The 21,164-nt window shown below is 35.0% G+C and overlaps 2 protein-coding genes across 2 annotated transcripts; one reads left to right on the top strand and one right to left on the bottom strand.

Annotated features, from left to right (window-relative positions):
* Nucleotides 1–298: 298 nt before the first annotated feature.
* On the bottom strand, nt 299–5,809 carry LOC142633985 (uncharacterized). Its single transcript, XM_075808251.1, has 9 exons — nt 5,622–5,809; nt 2,529–3,292; nt 2,224–2,412; nt 2,012–2,120; nt 1,823–1,881; nt 1,573–1,744; nt 1,376–1,443; nt 764–1,217; nt 299–670 (listed from the first exon to the last, which is right to left on the bottom strand). Exons 1-9 carry the CDS (start codon nt 5,773–5,775, stop codon nt 567–569), a joined length of 2,073 nt encoding a protein of 690 aa, XP_075664366.1. The 5' UTR covers nt 5,776–5,809; the 3' UTR covers nt 299–566.
* Nucleotides 5,810–17,101: 11,292 nt separating this feature from the next.
* Nucleotides 17,102–20,357, top strand: LOC142633679 (receptor-like protein kinase FERONIA). The gene is made up of 2 exons (XM_075807921.1): nt 17,102–18,904; nt 19,265–20,357. The coding sequence occupies exons 1-2, from the start codon at nt 17,242–17,244 to the stop codon at nt 20,251–20,253; spliced, it is 2,652 nt and encodes an 883-aa protein (XP_075664036.1). The 5' UTR covers nt 17,102–17,241; the 3' UTR covers nt 20,254–20,357.
* The last annotated feature ends 807 nt before the right edge of the window (nt 20,358–21,164 follow it).

Below are 21,164 nucleotides of genomic sequence, written 5' to 3' on the forward strand. Positions count from 1 at the left end.
GAACTCTACACAGCAAATACTTTATATAGCAAGCACTAGATAACCCATCTATCCTTGTTGTGTTGAATTTTTTGATAAGTAGGGATGGCACCATCTATATAGCAAATCTGCACTCCAAAAACTTGTGTACAAGCTACCATGTATAAGACCTACATGTATCTGAAGTTGTCATATTATATGTTGATATCCTCAACTCTACAAGACCATTATGAAACCTAGTCGTGATTGACATCACACCATCTGAATGCAAAAATAAAGAACACAGCAAATCAAGATGGGAACAAGATATTCAAAGTGACCATCATCCCCAGAATTCAATATTGAGGTTTTCTTTTCTTTTTTCTTTTTTAAAATTACATCTTCTAAATGTTTTATGTCCAAAAAAAAAAGGGTGTCATGCTAGTATTATCTACCAATCGGAGTCAAAAGGCATGCCTTCAGTTGTAAGTCATAAAGCTTGTGTCAGATTTGGCCATGTCTCAAAACTGACATATCTATTGGTCCAACTTTGATGGATGGCCCAAACATCATGTCTTTAGCGAACATCCAGCAAATCTATACAGAAGTTAGTAGTATTTTGGATGAGGCGGGGCATATCCTCCAGTATACTGCCCATCAGTGGGATTACTTCCATATGGAGGTCTTGGACTCGGAGTTCCATAAGGTGAACCTAAAGGAATAATCAATAATGCGGCTGAAAATTAACACAAGCATGAACATGTATACGCGTGTAAATAGCAAATAATGAATCAAGAGTACCTACCATATGTCACTGGGGGAGGCCTGGGCAAATATGAGGGTGCTCTTGGTGCCTGCAGAGCAGCTCCAGGACCTCCAATGTTGCTAAAATGTTCACCATGACTGCTGTGTGAGAATGGCGTCGTACTTGCACTTCCAAATGGAGGGTGTTCAACCATACTACTCCTGCAAGGGACAATGGCAACGGCAGGAATGGCATTCATGGCTTCAATTTTTGGTCTGCTGTAGGGGGGACCACCCATTCCATAACCCCAGTTAGGGGCAGTCCCACTACTTGGAGTACCAGCATAACTCCCAGAGTAACCAGTATTATCTCTAGGAATTGAACTCTCATAGCTTGAATAGGTTCCAGGAGGAGGAGCTACTATAGCTACAGGAGGATATTGATTGCCTTGATATGCTTCAGCATATGATCCTGTACGTCCTTGTAGTTTAGCCCCTTGATATGTCGTATTCACCTATGAATTTAAGCATATCCATTATATCACTTTACTTATTCAAGGCAGGTCCTTTCATTGAAAATTTATATTGATTTTAATTATATCAAAGAAATTATTAGAACTTCAACAAACAAATGCCAGCCCACTCACAAAAGATAAAAACAACTTCAACTCACTTGGTTGGGCCCTTGATAATTATATGGAGGGGGAGGTGCATAAGAGCTTTGCCAATGTCCTCCAGTTGCTGGAATTAGTGAAACATCATCAGCATCATAATCACATAATATATCTAAATAGTTACATTTTACTTATTAAATCAAAAATCTAAAATGGGCTATTTCCAAATTTCAAACTTTTACAAGGTCAGACAAACCTGCCAAAGATCCTTGATGCTGTGGTGTAAACCCAGTATATGGCTGGATGGAACCTTCCCGAGAATAAGGTGAAGAGTTATTAGAGTTCAAGTTGGGTGCAGCTGCAAGAGCATTCTTCATCTCATCCAAATGTCTTTGAGACTCTGCTCGATTGAGTTCCACAAAGATAACCTTTTAAAAGAGACCAAAGAAATAGCCACATTACTATGAACAAAAACATAATGAATTTCCAAGTTGATGGATAATTACCTGATCAAAATACTCATCTGAACCAGGCATATCCTTTCTCCCGGGCAAAACAAAATTGGCTGTCAAAGACATTATGAAGAGAAAAATAAAACCACGAATTTAAAGGAGGGCAGTAACCAAAACAACAGTTGAACAAAATTGCAACAAAATAATTATATAAAGATGAAAGTAAGCTAAAATAGCGGATACCTAACATCTCATTAACTGCATCAGCTGGTACCTCTTTTCCCATTTCTTTGAATCTTTTATCAGCACGAAACTTAAGCTCTTCAGGCTTTGGAAACACCACAACAGCTATCTGGAGGAGGAAAAATAGTAAATCATAAATATTAAAGGTCATACTCCAAGAAAGGAATCCTTTAATTTTCCAACATATAAATTTATCATAGTTTTGTAGTTACCTTCTGAAAGTATGCAAATGGTTTCAGTTTGCGTTTACGTGCATTCTTGTAGACATTTGTTTGATCAATTATATAGTTGCGAGGTGTTTTGGCTGCTCGAGGTAAAAGGGTATTAAAAATAGCAGTAGCTCGATCCATTAGGCGATCAAATCGTTCCCCATAATTTGGCTTACGTCTTAACCCTGGCACCTGCAAAAGGCTTCAAGATATGAGAATATTGAGCAGAAAAAATGAATGGCACCATTAGAACATCTAGCCAAAGGCATTGAAAAAGGATTAAAAAAAAAGAGAATGAATTAAATAACCTTCATTTGATCCAAAATAAGGTTTGTCCCAAGCAAAACGTAACGCTTCTCAGGGTGCTCCTTCACCCATTTTTCTGCCCATGTAGTCTTGCCTGAAGCTGGTAATCCAACCATCATCATCAGTACACAATCACTTGGCTTAGAGAAAGTAGGGCCCATCATTGCATTTCCATCCTTAAGAGCAGAAGCCCAAGGTTTGTAACCTTCTTCAGGAATGAGTCCCTCTTCAACACTAAATTGCAAATCTACTACAACATTTTTCAACAAAATATGGGGAAAAAGTGCTGATTCCCACTGTAACTTTCTCGTTGGAGAGTCCACCACTGTTAGACCCTTTGGACCAGCATTAAATTGCCTTGCAATGCCCAACCATTTTCCATTCTTGGAGAAACCAATGCAAGCCAATGGTTTGTCTTCAAGATTAACAGCACACACAATTGTATCTCCAATCCCAAACTTTTCACCATAATCTAAAAATTTCCTTGCACTAGAAAATTTTCCTAAGCCCCCAAACCCGAAGCTGTGTTCAGTTTCCCCGAGGTTCCCCACATTATCATCCCCTCTAGAAATGCCTACACGGCAAACGTGATGCTGGTCAGGGGCAGTGTCCTCCATATCAACTGGCTGCACTGAAATAATTTTGCAACCAAAACAGTATTTCCCTCGAGTTATTCCAGCATTCGCACGAGCACCAGACCAGCAATAAGAAAACCCCTGCTCATAAAGTGCAGATCCTTGGAGACCATTGCCCTCGATATTGAAATCTAGAGACAGGGTAAAAATTCAAGTCAGCAATCATACAATTCGAAAATGCATTTGTTTAGATCTTAAGTTTATCCATACAAATACATACATATAAAACCACAAGCATTCAAAAGAAATGGTCATTTCTAAGTGGTGCTTAAATACCCAACCTAATTCTTAGGTTTATTACACTGAAAATACCCATGCTTTAACACAATAAACCTCAACAGGCACCTATGATAACACATTTGAAAAAGGAGAGGCTTCAAGCACCTCAATTCCATGAAATAATTCAAATCTAGAAATGCAGGCTAGACTAGAAATAGGAAGAACAATTACTGGACACTGCCTAGGCTAGAAAGTACAACAAAAGCCTATATGAGACAAACTGGAGCAGATTGATAATTGATGGACACTGCTTAGCCTATAGAAAATACAACTCATGTACCTTGTTTTTCATCAGCCTAGTGAATGACTCCATAGCTATTACAAAAGATAAGGAGAGATTGGATTCCCTTGCCTAAGCCCTTTGCCACCTTTAAAGTGCCCCATCAAGACAATTGGGAACCTTGAATTACTAATGCATTTTCTTGCCCTTTTAAAAAATCTAGGAGGAAACCCAGATGCACGTAGGCACATCGATATAAATTCCAATCCACTAAGTCAAATGCTTTCCTGGAGTCAGCCTTGATTGCACATCTTCTAGGCCCTTTACTCCTTTGATAATTCTTCACTAATTCATGAGCTAGTAGAAAATTTACTGCAATGCTCCTTCCTTTAATAAAATTTGGTTTGCTATTTTCAACATCTCAAGATAGTCCCTCAACCTTTTATATATCACATTGCAATATGCAATGAATATAAATTTTGTTGCTGTGGTAGGAATAGGGACCTTAGGGATCAATGAAAGGATAGTGGCATTCACATCTTTCAACAGCTTTACCAGTCATGAAGAAAGATTTGATGGCAGCAATAACATCATCCTTCGCAATATGCCGAGACTTCTTAAGGAGTAAGGCAGTGAAGCAATCAAGACCAGGTGCCTTTTCATTGCCCAGGTAAAATAAAGGCGGCTATATTTCATGATCAGTCACATCCTGATACATCCTTGCCTACATATCATCAGGCATCTGATCTTGGAATAGAGTGGAGACTTTATTAACCATCAGATCTACATTGATTTCAGTAGGAGAACCAAGCAGATTTTACTCAACCATCATCTGCTTGATTTTAGATGGTTCATCCATCCTTATTCTAACAACATTCCTTGCTTGCCTTGCGTTCACCAAATTATAAAAGAAAGAATTGTTTTGGCCCCTAGGTTAAGCTATCCATTCCTTGAATTCTGCTTAAGGAAAACCTATTCAGCGTTGCTAATTGAGAGAAACTCATGAAGATATTGCTGCACAATATTGGGCACCCTGACCAAATAAGAGAATTGCATCAATTTAGCTTCACAAGCTTCAAGGTTAGCTCTAGCCAATTCCACTCATTGAAAAATCCCACAATCAATATCCTTATTAACACCCTTAAGCTTTACCTTGCTAGACGTCAGCTTCCTATAAAATATGAACATAGGGGGTACCCCTTTCTCCCATAACCCAAGCTTCCTTTAACCAATCAATAAAATCCCAACGCTCACACAAGAAATTAAAATAACTCAAAGGGTTTAGGGCCAAAATTCTTGTTGTTGTACCTCAACTGGCACACGTGTTTTTTACGAAGACGTCCAGGGTTCAACAACCACTCCTTATTTAACAACAAATTGCTCAAACCTACACACACCACCACTCCTTATTTATCATCACCCTATCCAACTTCTTTGCAAATAAAACCCTTATCTTCCCTTCTGTTAGTCCATGTGAAAAAAAAAAAAAAAAAAAAAAACACCAAACAACAAGATGATCCTCAATTTCCACATTGGTGAAATTCCACTTCAAATCCAGTAACCATATTTTCCCCAAACTTCTCCCCGGGACTCGTCACAACATCAAAACCACCAGCAAGCATCCACAAAGAATTTACCAACAATGTTCTCAAAAGATTCCAAATTTTGCTACAATATCCTCCTTTTCACACCCATCATTGGATTTGAAAGTAGAGTTATTAGGGTTAGGCATAAAAGACTTAAATTCTACTTCAAATTATTAGCGCAACAACAAAAAGAGTAAATCTTTGTTTCTATTACTGACTAAGGCTTTGTTTGTTAGTTGTTGTTACAAATACATACTAGAAGAAAATTGAAAAATATATAGCAAAATTAAGCAAATTTAGCAAAAATTTAAGAAAACTAAAACCCAATCGAACAAAAAAAAGTTGCAAGAAAGAAAAAGAAAGAAAAGAAAATACCTAAGTTGCAGTCAGCAGGGTTGAGCACCACGCGCTCTGTAGGCTTTGATTCCTTCGCTGCTTCGTGATCATCTTCTACGAGAACCTTTGTCTTCTTCGCTGCTCCATGCTCATCTTGTTCGAGAATTTTGCGTTTCTCGGTGGAGGAAGCCATTGAGGATTGAATTTCAGAGAGTGAGAGAGAGAGAGAGAGAGAGCGCGAAATCAAAATGGACAAGAAAAAGCGTGATTTTTTGCGCTGTGTAAACTGTACTTAATAGAGTGAAAAATGCTCACTCTAACCGACGTAAATGTCTGGGCTGGGCTGGGCTGGGCTGGGCGAAATATGCTGTTTCTTCGTTTAAAATAGTGGGGTTGAGCTTTGGGTTCATAAAATGTAGTTTTAACTTTTAATAAATTTAAAGTTTTTTTGTTTTGGTAAAAATAAATTTAAAGTATTAGATGAACCGTATTAATCAAAATTTCCTCACACCAAATAAGAGATGATAAGTTGATAATAACTAAATATTAATTAAGTTTAGTAAACATATTAGCATATATTTTTTAAATTTTACTAAATTTAAATTTGAAATGCGTAATGATATTTATTGGTTTTAAAAAACAAATAGAAAGAATTATTATCCTAAATTATAATTCAATAGTTATAATAATAAGGAGGGTGGTGGTTCCAGTTAGCTAAAACTGGCAAAGTCTCTAATGGTTATTGCTTACACATGAAGAATGTTTATAATTTTGATTTAACATATGATTTTTTTAATAAAAACAAAAATATTTATATCAATTGATATTTTCAACAAAAAAAAAAGTAAGTTTTGACGTGTCTAAAAATGTACAAGTCAATTTAATAAAAATAATATAATTAAATTATGCATGGTATACATTAATTACACTTTAATTGAATGAGTTATGTATGATATAAAAGTAATTTGAGAGAACAAAAAATGAATTGGTCAACTATATAAATGCATTAGATGTTTTTAGAAAAAATATAGGGGACCATTATTCAAAATTATGTACACAATTATTTATTTATTTTTTTACAAAAACTACAAGAGGGATTGAGGATTTCTGAAAAGTAGAGGGGAGCTATGGCCCCCCAGTAGGGGTGGCAAAATTTGACACGACCCGCGAACTCGACACGACACGACACGAAATTAGCAGGTTATGGGTTGAGGCTTAACGGGTTCGTGTCATATTCGGGTTGACACGGCTAACCCGTTTAATAAATGGGTTGGGTTAGTGTTGAACACATAGAACCCGTTTGATCCGTCTGACCCGTTTAATTAAATGATATTTTACCAATATACCCTTCAAACTCTAGGTATATGAACTTATTAGTTGTTGTGATTTATATTCTTTGACATATTGTGATTGATTATTTGTGATTGATTATTTGTGATATTGGGATATACTTTAATTTTGAATGATTATTTGTGATGCAATTACTCGTTAGTTTTGAATTTTATATTAAAAATATTTATTTGTTTGTTTTTTCATTATTTTTTATTTTTTATTTTGATAAAATCTGATAAACAGGTCGACACGACTGACCCGTTTAATAAATGGGTCGTGTTAGGGTTGAGGAATCTTGACCCGTTTAATAAACATGTCGGGTTAGTGTTGACCTATGTAGTCGAATACTCATGACTTGACACGACACGAACCCGACACGCGAACACGAATTGCCACCCCTACCCCCCAGCCCCCATCTCTCTGCCCCCGAATCTATATGTGTACTATAAATAATAATGGATGCTTCATAATAAATTTTGCAAATCTCTTGATGATGTTGTCATTTAGACTTGTAGGCGCCCATGTGGCTAGCCCATTGCAATAGGGTTTTTTGGTGTGCACAAATATAAGAGAGCACAATATCCCTGATCTATTAAAGATACCTAAATTTATGTTTAAGTGTGCAATCAGAAAATAATAGAGACATTCTTGATAAGGCTCTCTCTAGTCTCAAGATTCCATCATCAAAGTCATGTGTCTTAGCATGTAAACATCACATAGAAACCCATACTTGTGGATTTTACTGACTTGAAAGCCATTGAAAATCGTTTGAAATGCTACAAAGGTCATGGAAAGTTATGGTATTTTCGCTCCATTGAGGTTTAGTTAGAGTTTGATACTAAACCCAAAAGGTAAGAACCAAAACCTTTAAATCTATAACATGAGATTGTGTTTGTATGTTTTTCCTTACGTCATCAACATCCTTTCCTTTTCTTTTTCTTTTTTTCAACTTTCACTTTGTTTTACCTTTCATCTCATTCAATTGCTACCTTCTTATACTAAGTTTGTATTGGTATTATCTAATCGTTTAACCTTTTTCATATAACATAAATGGGTGAATTTGAAGAAACATTTGAATTAAATAATTATTATTGTTGATATGTTTATAAATATAATTAAAAGATTCATTTGTTAATCATAAGTTTCGTATCCCTTTCAAGGATAACTTCCTATAATCATTTATTTTTTTTGTGAGCTGTATTGTTCTTCTACAAACTAGTACCTTGACATGCTCCACCAACACCAAATAACCATAGAAATTTTTTTTGTTGCCCTATTAGGCTATAGCTAGAAAACCTAACCCATGAGGTCCACAAAATTTGCATACCAAACTATTCCAAGATATTGAAACATAATGTTATTATATTATGTATAAGGAGAGCTCTATGGATTTTTACACAACCTTATTCACTCAAATAATAGAGTTAAATATTATTATTGTTTCACTATTAATGTCTATTTATTCATTTTTAATTGTTTTAGTTATTCACAATTTCTTACTTCTACTAGAAAGAGTTCTCATGTAACACAACAACAACAAAAATAAAAATAAAAATAAAACTGTGCAATGCACAGGCCCATATCTAGTACTTATAAACAAATGAATCTCAACCATATTTATAAACATATTAGCAACAATAATTATTTAATTCAATTGTTTCTTCAAATTCACACATTTTATACCTATTTTTTTTACTGGCTACATCAACTTAAGCACCTCCTTTCTCATGCAACTGAAGGTGCCCTATATGAAAATGCTACAAAAACCTTATTATTACCATTTTTAGCATGGTTCTCAAGATTCATTTCCATCTTCTTAGCACCAAATATTAGATCAGTGACAAAAATTGAAGTAAGTTGATGGCTTACTGGTGTTCTATATATTTTTAATTACTATTTGGAGTGTTTTCATGTATTTTACTGATAAAATCATTAACAACAAAATTATCGTTTAAAATAGCTGTATCAGGGGCCTCTATCATGTGGGTCATGCTATTACTAATAGTGAAATTTTAAGTTGGAGGAAGTAGACCAACGACTAAGTTGAAGATTTATATATTTTGAAAAAACTCAATTGTGTTTGTGACGATCCTTTCAGCAGGAAAGATTTCATACCAGTTATCTTAACAATAACTTCAGACTCAGAGGCAATAAAATTTAATAAACACATGACCCAGAATTCAACTCTATGATCCTCTTTAATCCTTCGGTGAAATTGTAACTCAATTATTTGCTAGAATAATGTTTAGCCCTACCTTTTTGGCATCATTATAATAGACATTGATCTCAAACTATAAAATTATGATTTTATTAGAGGTTTAAAATAAAAGTTGTTTCAAATTTTGTTCTCGTTATAGTTATAGTTATAGTTATATATATATATATATATATATATATATATATATATATATATATATGTTTAGAATTTTGATCTAGATAGTCATTGAAAGGGGGAAAAAGATTTTTATTTCAAATTTAAAATTTGTTTTTTGATCTTTAATTCCATACTATAATGTGGAACCCAAAATAACTTAGAAGTAATAAAGTTGAAAAAACAAAAATTTGAATTAACTCTAACCAAAAATTGATATAATTATTTATATGTTTATACATATGTTTGAAGGTAGACTTGAATTGTGTAACACATGATATGGCTTAGCTTAGATGTCATAGAAAAATGTTTAAAGGGGATGGCATGGTTGTTGATATTGGTTTGCAAATAATTAGTACAGCTATGGGGACAAAGAAGAAATTTGAAGTTTTGAGGTGCTATTTAACTCACTCGAATAACTACATCAGACCTATATTAATTCAAAGCGTAGCTCAACCAAAAAATAATGTATGTTGTTGTTGAGAATGACAGCATTAAAAATTCAAGGTTTAAATTGAACAATGCTTAATCCCTCCACCATTTCCACAAGCCTTAAAATTACATAGGAAATTGGACACCGAATCTAAGATATTAGAGCATTTGCATTAAGTCAAGATAAATTTGTTATTATTGCATGTTATCAAGCAAGTGTCTGCATATGCCAAGGTAATTAAGGATCTATGCGCTATCAAGAGAAAGCATCATATGAAGAAGACCGCATTCCTAACAGAACAGGTAAGTGCAGTTATCCAACATAAGACTCCACCAAAGTATAAGGATCCAGGTTGTCCAACAATCTCTTGTACTATTAGAGATTACATCATGGAGTATGCATTGCAAGATCTTGGGGCAAGTGTTAATTTGATCCCTTTTAGTGTATATCAAAAACTTGGACTTGGTGAGTTAAAACCTACTTCAATAACTTTACAGTTGGCTAACTGCTCTATAAGGGAGCCAAGAGGGATTGTTGAGGATGTGTTGGTGAAAATTGAACAATTTTATTATCTTGTTGATTTTATTGTTCTAGATTACCAACTTGTTTTACATCATAGTGTTCATACCCCTATTATTTTGGGTAGACCTTTTCTTGCCACAGCTAATGCTCTAATTAATTGCAGGAATGGAAGAATGCAACTCACTTTTGGTTTCATGACTTTGGAGCTAAACATATTTCACGTGGCTAAACAACCACATGAGGATGATGACTATGCTTATGTGAACCTCATTGGGGTTGTGGTTTAAGAAAAGTTTAATAAGAATTTTTTTTTTGATCCTCTTAAAACTCTTCTCAATAATTTTGTTGGTTCTTCTGATTTAGAATGTGATATTTATGTATTTGAAAATTTTTCTTTGTTGGATTCTCACAGGTTTTGGAAGAACAACAGATGATGGCAGTTAATGAAGAATGGAAGCCTTGCTTTGAGGAGCTACCAGAGAACAAAAAAAAAAGCTTGTGCATTCAAGTGAAAAGGCATTATAGTTGGAGCTTAAGTCGCTGCTCGGTGGTTTTAAATATGCATATTTGGGCTCAGGTAAGCGAAAACCTTGGTAGGATGACCCTTTCATTGTAAGGGAAGTGTTTAACCATGGAGCTGTAGTAGTTGATGACCCTAGAGATGGTAGGATTTTGAAAGTAAATGGACAAAGGTTAAAACCATACTTAGGGGGAGTTATACTAGAGGAGGAGACTATGTCACTGGAGATCCCTGCCTATTGGGATGCTACATGAACTCTAAAAGAGTCTTATGAAGTTGTACCATATTTGTTTTAATTTTCTTTTATTTTATTTTTTTTTCTTTTTGCCTTTTTTTTTTTTGTTTTGTTTTGTTTAGTTTTTGCGAGCTAACATTTGCAAGTGTGAAAGAAATTAAAAAAAAAAAAAAATTTAAATGCTTAAGGTAACTTCTTCCTTTTATACTTGAATTTATTTTAGCTTTGATACATTGAGGACAATGCAATATTTTAGTTGGGGGGAGAGGTTTACAATTTTTACTACACCTTGTGATGGAATGAATAATGCTGAGTTGGTTATACTATTTACTATATTAAGACTCTTTTATGAAGAATACAATTGGAAACTTTTGAGCACTATAGCCAGGTTAGCGGACGGTTGAATGTTGGATATGCATAGATCATGAACATACTAGATATAAGCTGAAACTCAACCCATATAGAGAGTTTTTGAGCCTTACTTTTCCTTGTGAGAGTATATCTTTGTTTGAACTCTTAAATTTCTCTCATATGCTTCAATTTTTGTAAAAAATCTCTATATTTTTTGGTTGACTATTGGAAACATTATGGGGAGATATACCATGATCCTACTTATTTTTGTCCTTAGGCATGTTAGTTTATATGGAATTTTTGGAGATGAGAACCTAAGACCTCCAATTTTTTGTCACCAACTAAACAAATATTCAGCCTACCTTTACATTAACCATTGTCACCATCATTTGAGCTATGCGAAATACTTCTACAATACCACAAAACATTTTTATTTATGGGTATTCTCATGAGGGTTCAAGTTTTGAGCAATTGATTTGTTTGGATACCACCATTGTCTCTCTTTTCTTCAAAAAAAAAAAAAAAAATCAAAAAGAAGAAGAAAGAAAAAAAAAAAAAGAGAAAAGAAAAAAAAAAAGAGAAAAAGAAAAAGAAGGAAGAGACATACATAATTAATCAATAAATTATTAGTGTCTTACACATCTTTCATGTATTTCAGAAAGATTATATGATTAAGTAAAGGTTACACTCTATTTGATTTAAACAATATTTTTCTCACTTTTTTTTTTTTTCATTTCACACTCACCCATATGACTCCACCAACTTTTAACCCACCACACTCACTCTTTCTCTTTCTCTGAGCACTTTCTTTTTCTCATTCTCCTTTCTTTTCTTTCTTCTTTCGTCTTCTCCTTCTCCTTCTTCTTTCTTCTTCTCATTCTTCTTCTTCTTCTTTTTAATTTGGGTTTCACTATGGATGGTGATTTTGGGCGGATTTCACCGCTACAGTGAGCGGTGATTTTGGGCGGATTTCAGGCGGATTTCTCCGCTCCTACTGCTGCTTCTTCTTCTTCCTCTTTGGCATTTTCTTCTTCTTCACTTCGGCGTTTTGGGTTTGATTAGTAATATGGGTTTGATGGGATTTTTTTTTGGAGGAGAGGGTTTGATGAATTTGGGATCTAGATTTAGAATAAATGATTTGTATAAATTTTTTGTTGGATTCAAGAAGATAGAGGAGAAAGAGAGCTGAGAGAGAGAGAGAATCAGATAAGAGAGAATAAACAATAAAAAATCAAATAGAAAGCTACAGATATTGTGCATATATGCACAGTCACTGTAGCATTTCTATATTTATGCACAATTTTGATTTGCGTTTTATATTTTGGCAAGATTTTGTGAGATTGGAGAAATATATATATCCGCTATGCCTTTTTGGACAATAGGACTGGGACAAAACTTTCCTGAAAGGTCTGGGGGTTGTTTGGTATGTGTACTTAAAAAGTGAAAACACGTGGATGAAAAAGTGTATGAAAATACATATAATGTTGTTTAAAAACTGAAAATATGTATCAAACGGGACCCTAATATCCCTGATGTAATGCAATGTAATTTGTTTGAACGCGAGGTCTACATGTTAACAATAATGGCCTGTTTGGAAGTTAAAAAAAGGAGGGGGAGTAGAGTAAAGGAAGGGAGAGTAATTCAATTACGTTGTTTGGAAGTTTTTTAAGGAAGGAGGGAGAGAGATTTGGAGGGGTTTCAACTACCTCTAACCCATCATTTTTAATTCTCCCAAATTGGAGAGATTTGGAGGGAGAGTAGAGTAGATAAACTATTGACCAAATGAATTTCCTAATTTACCATTTCTAAATTAATAAAATTGCAAACCGATTATCTTTGTTTGTTTACTGAGAAAATTGAAGGTGATAAAAAAAAAAAAATTCACAACTTACTAATCAATTCCCAAATTTCAGACTCACCCTTCAACCCATCTGTTGCTCTCTCTCTCAAAATTGAAGCTTCGAGAAACATATCCACACAAATCAATCAAACTCCAGATTTTCTCACCAACCAGACACCCTACTTTCCCAAGAAAAAAAAAATCATAACAACTCTATTTCCCCTCAAATCGATCAAACCCCGGATTTTCTCACCAACCAAACACCCTACTTTCCCGAGAAAAAATAATCATAACAACTCTATTTCCCCTCAAATTGAGCTCTAAGATTGCGATCCTAATTAGAGGCCGATAATTCCGTGTTGCGAGTCCACGTTGGCGAATTCGTCTTCGTCTTCTTCGTCTTGCTTAACTTCAACCACGACGACATCGAACATAGTTTACTCTCCGTTTGGTTACCGAGAAAGTGTAGCTAAAAACAAATAGAAACTCCACTATTCAACTGAGACTAGTTTACGGTTACAATTTGAATTCTCACTACTGTAAAACATGAAACAGAGTGCGATCGATGATAAAATTTTCTCGGAAAACAAACAGAGAGAGAGAGAGAGAGAGAGACTTACAGGTGGAGGAGTAGAATTTGAGAGCTTGGAATTTGGAGTGGCAAATGCCATTTGTATTTGGTTTTTTTGGTTTTGATATTTCAATGATCCCTCATTTTTTATTTTCCAAATTGGAAAATTTTCCATAAATAAAGAAAATTTATTATAATTTTTTTTGAGGTAATAAAAATTATTTTATAATAGTTAATAGTAGTTTTATACTTTTTTAGTGGTATTTGATGGAATGAAAATATTGATTAAATAATTTTTTTAAATTATACGAATTAATCATAAACTAATACTGCAAGTCTATTTTTCAAATAGGGGTAAATTTGTCTATTTAAATTATTTCCTCTTCTTTCTATCCTAATTTTTAAAACATCCAAACAAAAGGAAGAGTCAATTATTCTTTTCTACCTTACTAATTTTAAAAACATCTAAATAAAATAAAGAATAACTATCCACCTCCACTACTCTCCTTTACCCTCTCCCCCTTTAAACTTCCAAAACATATCATAAGTTGGAGTAGGACAGTCAACAGTATTATTGGCTATCCTACTCTTACTTAATAAATAGGGCTGTGTTAACGGGGCGGTGCCGTTAACAACTTTTATTACTTTTTTTTTTAACTGTTTTTTTAAAAACTTTTTTGTAGCTTTGTACTATATTTTACATATTTTTTCAACTTTTTGCAGCTTTTTAAAGGTAAAGTACATCCCTAACCGGCGTCACAGCAGCGCTGTTTAACATTTGCCTAATAAATATACTGTTGGCCGTCCTACTACTTAATAAATATACTTTTCTCAAGTCCAGTACGATGCATGTGAATCTGTTTGTGGACGGAGATCACTCACTGTTTTTGAGCTTATCGTCCTTTCTTTCTGTTACACACTCACCTTTTTTATTTTAATTAACTATAAGTATATCGCTCAAGGTGGACAATGTATGCGAATGAGTAGTGGAGGAGGGAGGGAGATCATTTGGTAGTGGCAACACTGATCGAAATGGAAGAATATATTAGGAAGAGAGCAGGTGTAATTCTTCTGGTATTCTTAGTGATGCTGATTCTCAACGCATGCTATTGTCATGCTTCTTCTGCTCATGCCCAAGTTAAAGGCAACTACGCCACTTTGCCGAGCAATGACGGCCTTGGTGAATGCCTGATCATTGAGGATGAATGGAACCCGTACGAAAGACGCATGCTTTACACTTCTAAAGTCCAAAGCCAGAATCCTAGCAAACCAGCCGTTCCTTGCGGCGGAAAATTAGACTCTTATGGTCGTTGCATCAATGCTGATTGTGTTAAACGCAGTAGTTACGACCGCTGCCGCCTCTAGAAATCTTGAATCGTTCCAGTGTACATGTTTCCTTTGGGCTGTCCACTTGTTCTATTATATCCATTCTTATAATAGAATTATTATTCAATAACGATTCCCTAATTGTTGTAAGGGTAAACAAATATCTGAATCTGTGTATTACGTACTGCATGTATATGCATGCATTAGAGAATTAATGTATTTTTTGTTGGAAATTAAACAAACAATTCCTAATTTTCATCGTCATTGTAAACGCATATTGCTGTATAAGAACTTCAATTAACTTCAACTTGAGCAGGAAGTCAGTTGTAAACCTCATACGACGGCCTGTCCTCTCATATCTCATATCTCATCTCTCATCTCTCTCTCTCTCTCTCTCTCTCTCTCTCTTATTTATTTATTTTATTCACATAAGGTGTTAGAGGCCACAGAAGAAGCAGAGTTGTAGAATGATTACTTTTTGGGTAACAATTAATGTATAATCCACACATATTAGAAGCAATGCGAGATAGATGGGAAAATGGTGTTTTCCCCACCAATAATCCGCATCTAGCAATGATTTCTATCCCAACAATCGAAAGGTAATCATCTTTCTCATTTGACTTGATTTGATTTGATTTTTCATTTTTTTTTTTTTTTTTTTTTTTCTGTCTTTTGTTTTGGATTTTGGGTTTTATTTCAATGGGTTTGGGTAGTGACCACAACACAAACTATGGCTCCCAAGTATTTTCCAGATTCCTGCAGCGGGTCCGATGTCTATAGTAGGGTGGAGGTTCTATTGGTTTGGTTTGTTTGAAAAAAGGGGTTTTGATACTTGTATTAAGGAAAATGCTGTGACTATCTAAAATTGTATAACTTTGTGCCACAACTCGCCACGTGGTGAGTTGTGATTGGTGAAGGTGTGTCCCTACATGGCTCACAAATACTCCTTCACCAGTTACAGCTCACCACGTGACGAGTTATGGCATAAAGTTGTACTATTTTTGGTGGTCCTACCACAACTCTTGTAGGGATACACCTTCACCAGTCACAACTCACTACATAACGAGTTGTGGCATAAAATTGTACAATTTTTGGTGGTCCTACCACAACTCTTGTATTAAAAGGGCTGAGTTTAATGGTCATAACCGATAAACACCCTGTGAAGGCTGCTGCGACATCATTTTCGTTGGCATCTTTGCATGGTCGGAGGTAGTTGCATTTATGTTTTAATTTTATTGGAGTTGATTTTTTGTGAAAATTATTGAATACTTTGGAAATACCATCAATGTGTACTCCTTCATTTTACATAAATTGTGAATTTTATCATAAATTTAATTAGTAGGACCTACAATTATGTGAGAAGGGAAAATACACATTTATGGTACTCCGAAAGTACTCAATAATTACTCGATTTTCTAAAACAAAAAAATATTAAGAAAGAAATTTGTGTGCTAGAATCTGCATGTTACTTTGTAAAAATTTGTAAAACTTAAGACATGGTGATATTGGAATTGGAGGGTGTAAACTTAGACGGCATCTTTATCAAATTTGGACTCATTTAATATCACAATGGGAAGGTCAAAACTCAAGAAAATAATTTATTCAATCTTAATTAATCTCACTCCGCTCGGTCCTATATATTTTGAAAACTGTAAATTTTATTAATAATCAGTTTAATGAAAAACGCATATATATATATATTCTTTTCTTTTCTTTTCTTTTTGCAAATATTTATCCATGTTTAAGAGTGGCTAGAGTTTGGGCATTGAGTATATACATTATTAGCCTCCAAAACGATTGAGGATGAAACCCAAAAATATCCGGAATTTACCAATTTCGCTGAAACACCCTGAAGAAGTAGAAACTCTCTCTAGAAGTTGACTGAGTCCAAAAGCAAGCACGGGTCCCTACTCAGAACTGAGCAAGGACATCTATAAAGTTATACAAGCATGAAGCAATTGGCAGTAGCCTTCACTCCCAGCCGTTTGTTGATCTAGCATTTATTACTCTTTACAAAGTACAAACTTTCAAAACACTGGGATAGATTAGCATGATTCAAGTAGTTTAATAATTTTTCTCACATTACTTTGATATATCTGGAACAGAAAGGACTCTTTCCTCCTCTCTAATTTGTTGCAGACACTTACCTCTTGCACTCATGAAGAGCCACCCTATGCTCACACCTATCTTATATGTCTGCTGCTTATTCTTCCTTCTTTCCTATTTAACAATTGCTACTTGTACACCTCTTTACAATCCTGTTGAAAATATTGTCGTTAACTGTGGCTCCCCTGGCAGCTTGAAGGGGAATGATGACCGTGATTGGATCGGAGACAAAGGCTCCAAGTTCGCTCCAACAGAAGAACCTAATCACAAATCTAAAACCTCTGAAGCCCAAAGCCAAGTCTCCGTCGAAACTACTGTCCCCTACATGACTGCCCGTTTATCTTATTGGCAATTCACATACGTGTTTCCAGTCACTCCTGGCCCGAAATTCGTCCGGTTGTACTTCTACTCCGCGGTTTACTCAGGTTTTGAAAGTTCTAAGGACTTTTTCACTGTCAAAGCAGGTTCGTTCACCTTACTTAGAAACTTCAGTGTTTCCACTTATCCTTATTTATTAGACCAAAAGAAGGTTTATAAAGAGTTCTGCATCAGTGTTGATAAGAATCGAGAATTGAACTTAACCTTCATCCCTTTTACAACTACTTCTATGAATTACCATGCTTTCATCAATGGAATTGAGATAGTCTCCATGCCTATGGACCTGTACTACAAGCCACAGGATGTCATTAAAGGTGAAGAATTTGTCCCAGTTTATGTCGGCCAATCTAATCCGATCTACATAGACTACAACATGGCTCTCGAAATGGTTTATCGATTAAACGTGGGTGGAGGTGCGATACAAGCAAAGGAAGACACAGGCATGTTCAGAGAGTGGTCAGGGGGTGGAGAATATTTGTTGTCTGGAGGCTATGTGCCTCGCAATACATCTTTGAAGCCAAAATACACAAAAATACCAAATTACACTGCACCTGATGCTGTCTATCAGTCTGCAATATCAATGGGTCGAGACAGAACCAAGAACAAGCAGTCTAATTTGACATGGGGCTTACCTGTTGATACAGGATTCAATTTTCTGGTGAGGCTCCATTTCTGCGAAATACAGCCTGAGATAGTTGCTAGTGGGACAAGGGAATTCTATATCTATATAGACTATCAGTTGGCTGAAGAAAGAGCAGATGTACTATTGTGGACTGACGACAACGATACGCCTTACTACAAGGACTACGTGGTGATGATAAAAAACATGGGTAATGACACACATCTACTTTCCATTGATCTACACTCTAGATTAGATGCTGATTTGATCGATGCCATTTTAAACGGCGTGGAAGTATTCAAATTGAGTGACTCAGACAACAATCTTGCCCGAGCCAATATTGCAGCTCCATTGCTTGATCAACAACTTGCTGGGGCAGCCAAAGAGTCCATGTCAAAGAAGACAACAATATTCATTGCCATTGGAAGTGTTTTGGGCTTACTAGTCATGCTCACTCTAGTTTGTTGCATGGTTCTTTGCAAACTGAAGAAGGCCAAGCACTATGGTTCTTACCATCCACTAGCAAAGTGGTGGTGGTGGTCTAGGCCAGATCCCTACAGAAGAGAGTTCTCAAGGAGAAGAGCTTCATCACTGCCTGGAGAACTATGCCACCACTTCAGACTAGAGGAAATCAAAACAGCAACCAACAACTTCAATGAAGATCTAATTATTGGTGTAGGTGGCTTTGGAAATGTTTATAAGGGTCTGCTTGAGCAAGGTAATGTATAATACCATGATTATCTTTTTATTATTTTTAGTTTTTTCCTGAATTTTCCCTCATTGCAGTAATACCGAGATTTCTAACTGCATATAATTAAGATTAGTGATACTATTTTAGGACAAGTCTTTGCATCTTATAGTTTCCAAAATATTATAGAAACTAAACATACATAAGTCATAAATATTTTTGTTTACACACAATAATATAAGAGTGGTGTTAGCTAGGGTTAGTGCAAGTTTTATTAAATAAGACTTACAAACTGATATGTCCTTATAGGTATTGAAATCCAACAATCACTTTCATTATCATATTTATTGGATTTTTAAAAACATGATAAAACAATATTTTGTCCTCTAGGTAATATGATGGTGGCAATCAAGCGCATGAAACAAGAGTCTCGACAAGGTGCTCTTGAGTTTATGACAGAGATCAAAATGCTTTCTCAGCTTCGTCATGTGCACCTTGTGTCTCTCATTGGATATTGTGATGATGAAGGTGAGATGATACTTGTTTATGAGTACATGACAAATGGTACCCTCTGCCACCACCTCTATGACACACCTAACGATCCCCTCACTTGGAAACAAAGGCTCCAAATATGCATAGGAGCAGCACGTGGTTTGCACCACCTCCACACATGTACAAAGCATCCTATTATCCACCGTGACGTTAAAACAACAAATATTCTACTGGACGAGAAATGGGTATCCAAGGTGTCAGATTTCGGATTGTCCAAAATGGGTTTGGATAACACTGCTGTTAGTACCCTAGTAAAAGGAACATGGGGGTATTTGGATCCAGATTATGCAAGACGCCAGCAATTGACTGAGAAATCTGATGTGTACTCATTTGGTGTAGTGATGTTTGAAGTGTTGTGTGCTCGGAAGGCACTAAATTCAAAACTCCCAGAAGAGCAGCGAAATTTGGCTAGTTGGGCTAAAAAATGCATTGATAGAGGGACCATAAGCAAGATCATTGATCCGTATCTGACGAACAAGATAGTGCCAGAGTGTTTAAAGGTATACGTGGAACTTGCAGAAAGTTGTATATGTGATCATGGAATCCAACGGCCCAAAATGAATGATGTGATGGAAAAGCTAGAGTTTGCATTAGAGCTCCAAGAGCAAGCAGAAGCAACCAAAGATACTGATTCAGAAGTGGTATCATTCTGTGTTGCCACTGCCAATGGAGCTCCTTGGTACAACAATTTTTACCATGGACAGGTGTTGGAGTCAAATAGTGGAACTGAGTTAAGTACGATCAGTACTGGATTAAGTTACCCTAATCTTACTATTAGTTTCACAAGTGAAGATGTCTCCTCGGGCACTAAAAATAGTAGTTCTTAAGCTTTGTAATTATTGTTGTCTTTCTATAGTGAATAATTACGATATGGTGTGATTATTGACTTATTGTTCTAAAAAAAATAAAAAAAATATGAAGTAAAAAAAAATTCCTTTTGCTTTTTTTGTAACAGTAGATTACCAAAGTTTTTTCTCTAAATGAGTTGAAATTAAGATTGAGGGACAATTAATTGACTTGTGGCTTTAGTGAAAAAAGAAAAAAGAAAAAAAAGACATCTACATTTATTTACTAACATTTTTAATTAATTAAATAAATTATAAAACAACAATTAAGTAAATGATTCAAATATGTACAGTAATTTCTTTGATGTTCAATATTTGTTTTGGTTCCTATAACGAAGGTAGTATGAACCTTTAATTTTGAAACACTTGATTATTTGAGTAGTACTTATAAAAGTGTCATTTAATATGTGAATTACCTATATATATATATATATATATATATATATATATATATATATATATATATATATATATATAATACCAAACACACCATTTTACTTTTTGAGTCAGCTAACGTGCCTTTTGGGCCAAAAAACTGAACCAAACAGGCACATAATTATCTATCTATTTATATATTTAGAGATTTTTTTGCAAGAAAAAACCAAACCGTGACCACAATAACGGGGCATGGTTCATAGATGAGACATTTGAATACGTCAAGACCATAAATCCATCATGAGACAAAATGAAAGGATGAGAACATATGAGTGGCATAATAACCCCAGTCTACAATTACAAAATTTATACCTTTTTGTAGTTGTATTCTGGTTATGTAATGTACTATAAACTCGCTTTAAAGCACTATTATTATTTTTGTGTGTGTTCTATTAAGTATTAGTGTTTACTCAAAAAAATAGGGATGTTTATCTTACATTAGTTGTGTGTATTCAGTG

Source organism: Castanea sativa, chromosome 5 (assembly GCF_040712315.1).
Source record: "Castanea sativa cultivar Marrone di Chiusa Pesio chromosome 5, ASM4071231v1".
Classification (NCBI taxonomy): domain Eukaryota; kingdom Viridiplantae; phylum Streptophyta; class Magnoliopsida; order Fagales; family Fagaceae; genus Castanea; species Castanea sativa.

Bases quoted from the DNA above. Each gene is read 5' to 3' on its own strand.
- LOC142633679 (XM_075807921.1), top strand. From the start codon at position 17,242: ATGAAGAGCCACCCTATGCTCACACCTATCTTATATGTCTGCTGCTTA. The intron at 18,905-19,264 runs GTAATGTATAAT...TTTGTCCTCTAG, and splicing joins TAAGGGTCTGCTTGAGCAAG to GTAATATGATGGTGGCAATC.
- LOC142633985 (XM_075808251.1), bottom strand. From the start codon at position 5,775: ATGGCTTCCTCCACCGAGAAACGCAAAATTCTCGAACAAGATGAGCAT. The intron at 1,444-1,572 runs GTTTGTCTGACC...CACTAATTCCAG, and splicing joins GCATCAAGGATCTTTGGCAG to CAACTGGAGGACATTGGCAA. The intron at 671-763 runs GTAGGTACTCTT...TTATTCCTTTAG, and splicing joins GCCTCCCCCAGTGACATATG to GTTCACCTTATGGAACTCCG.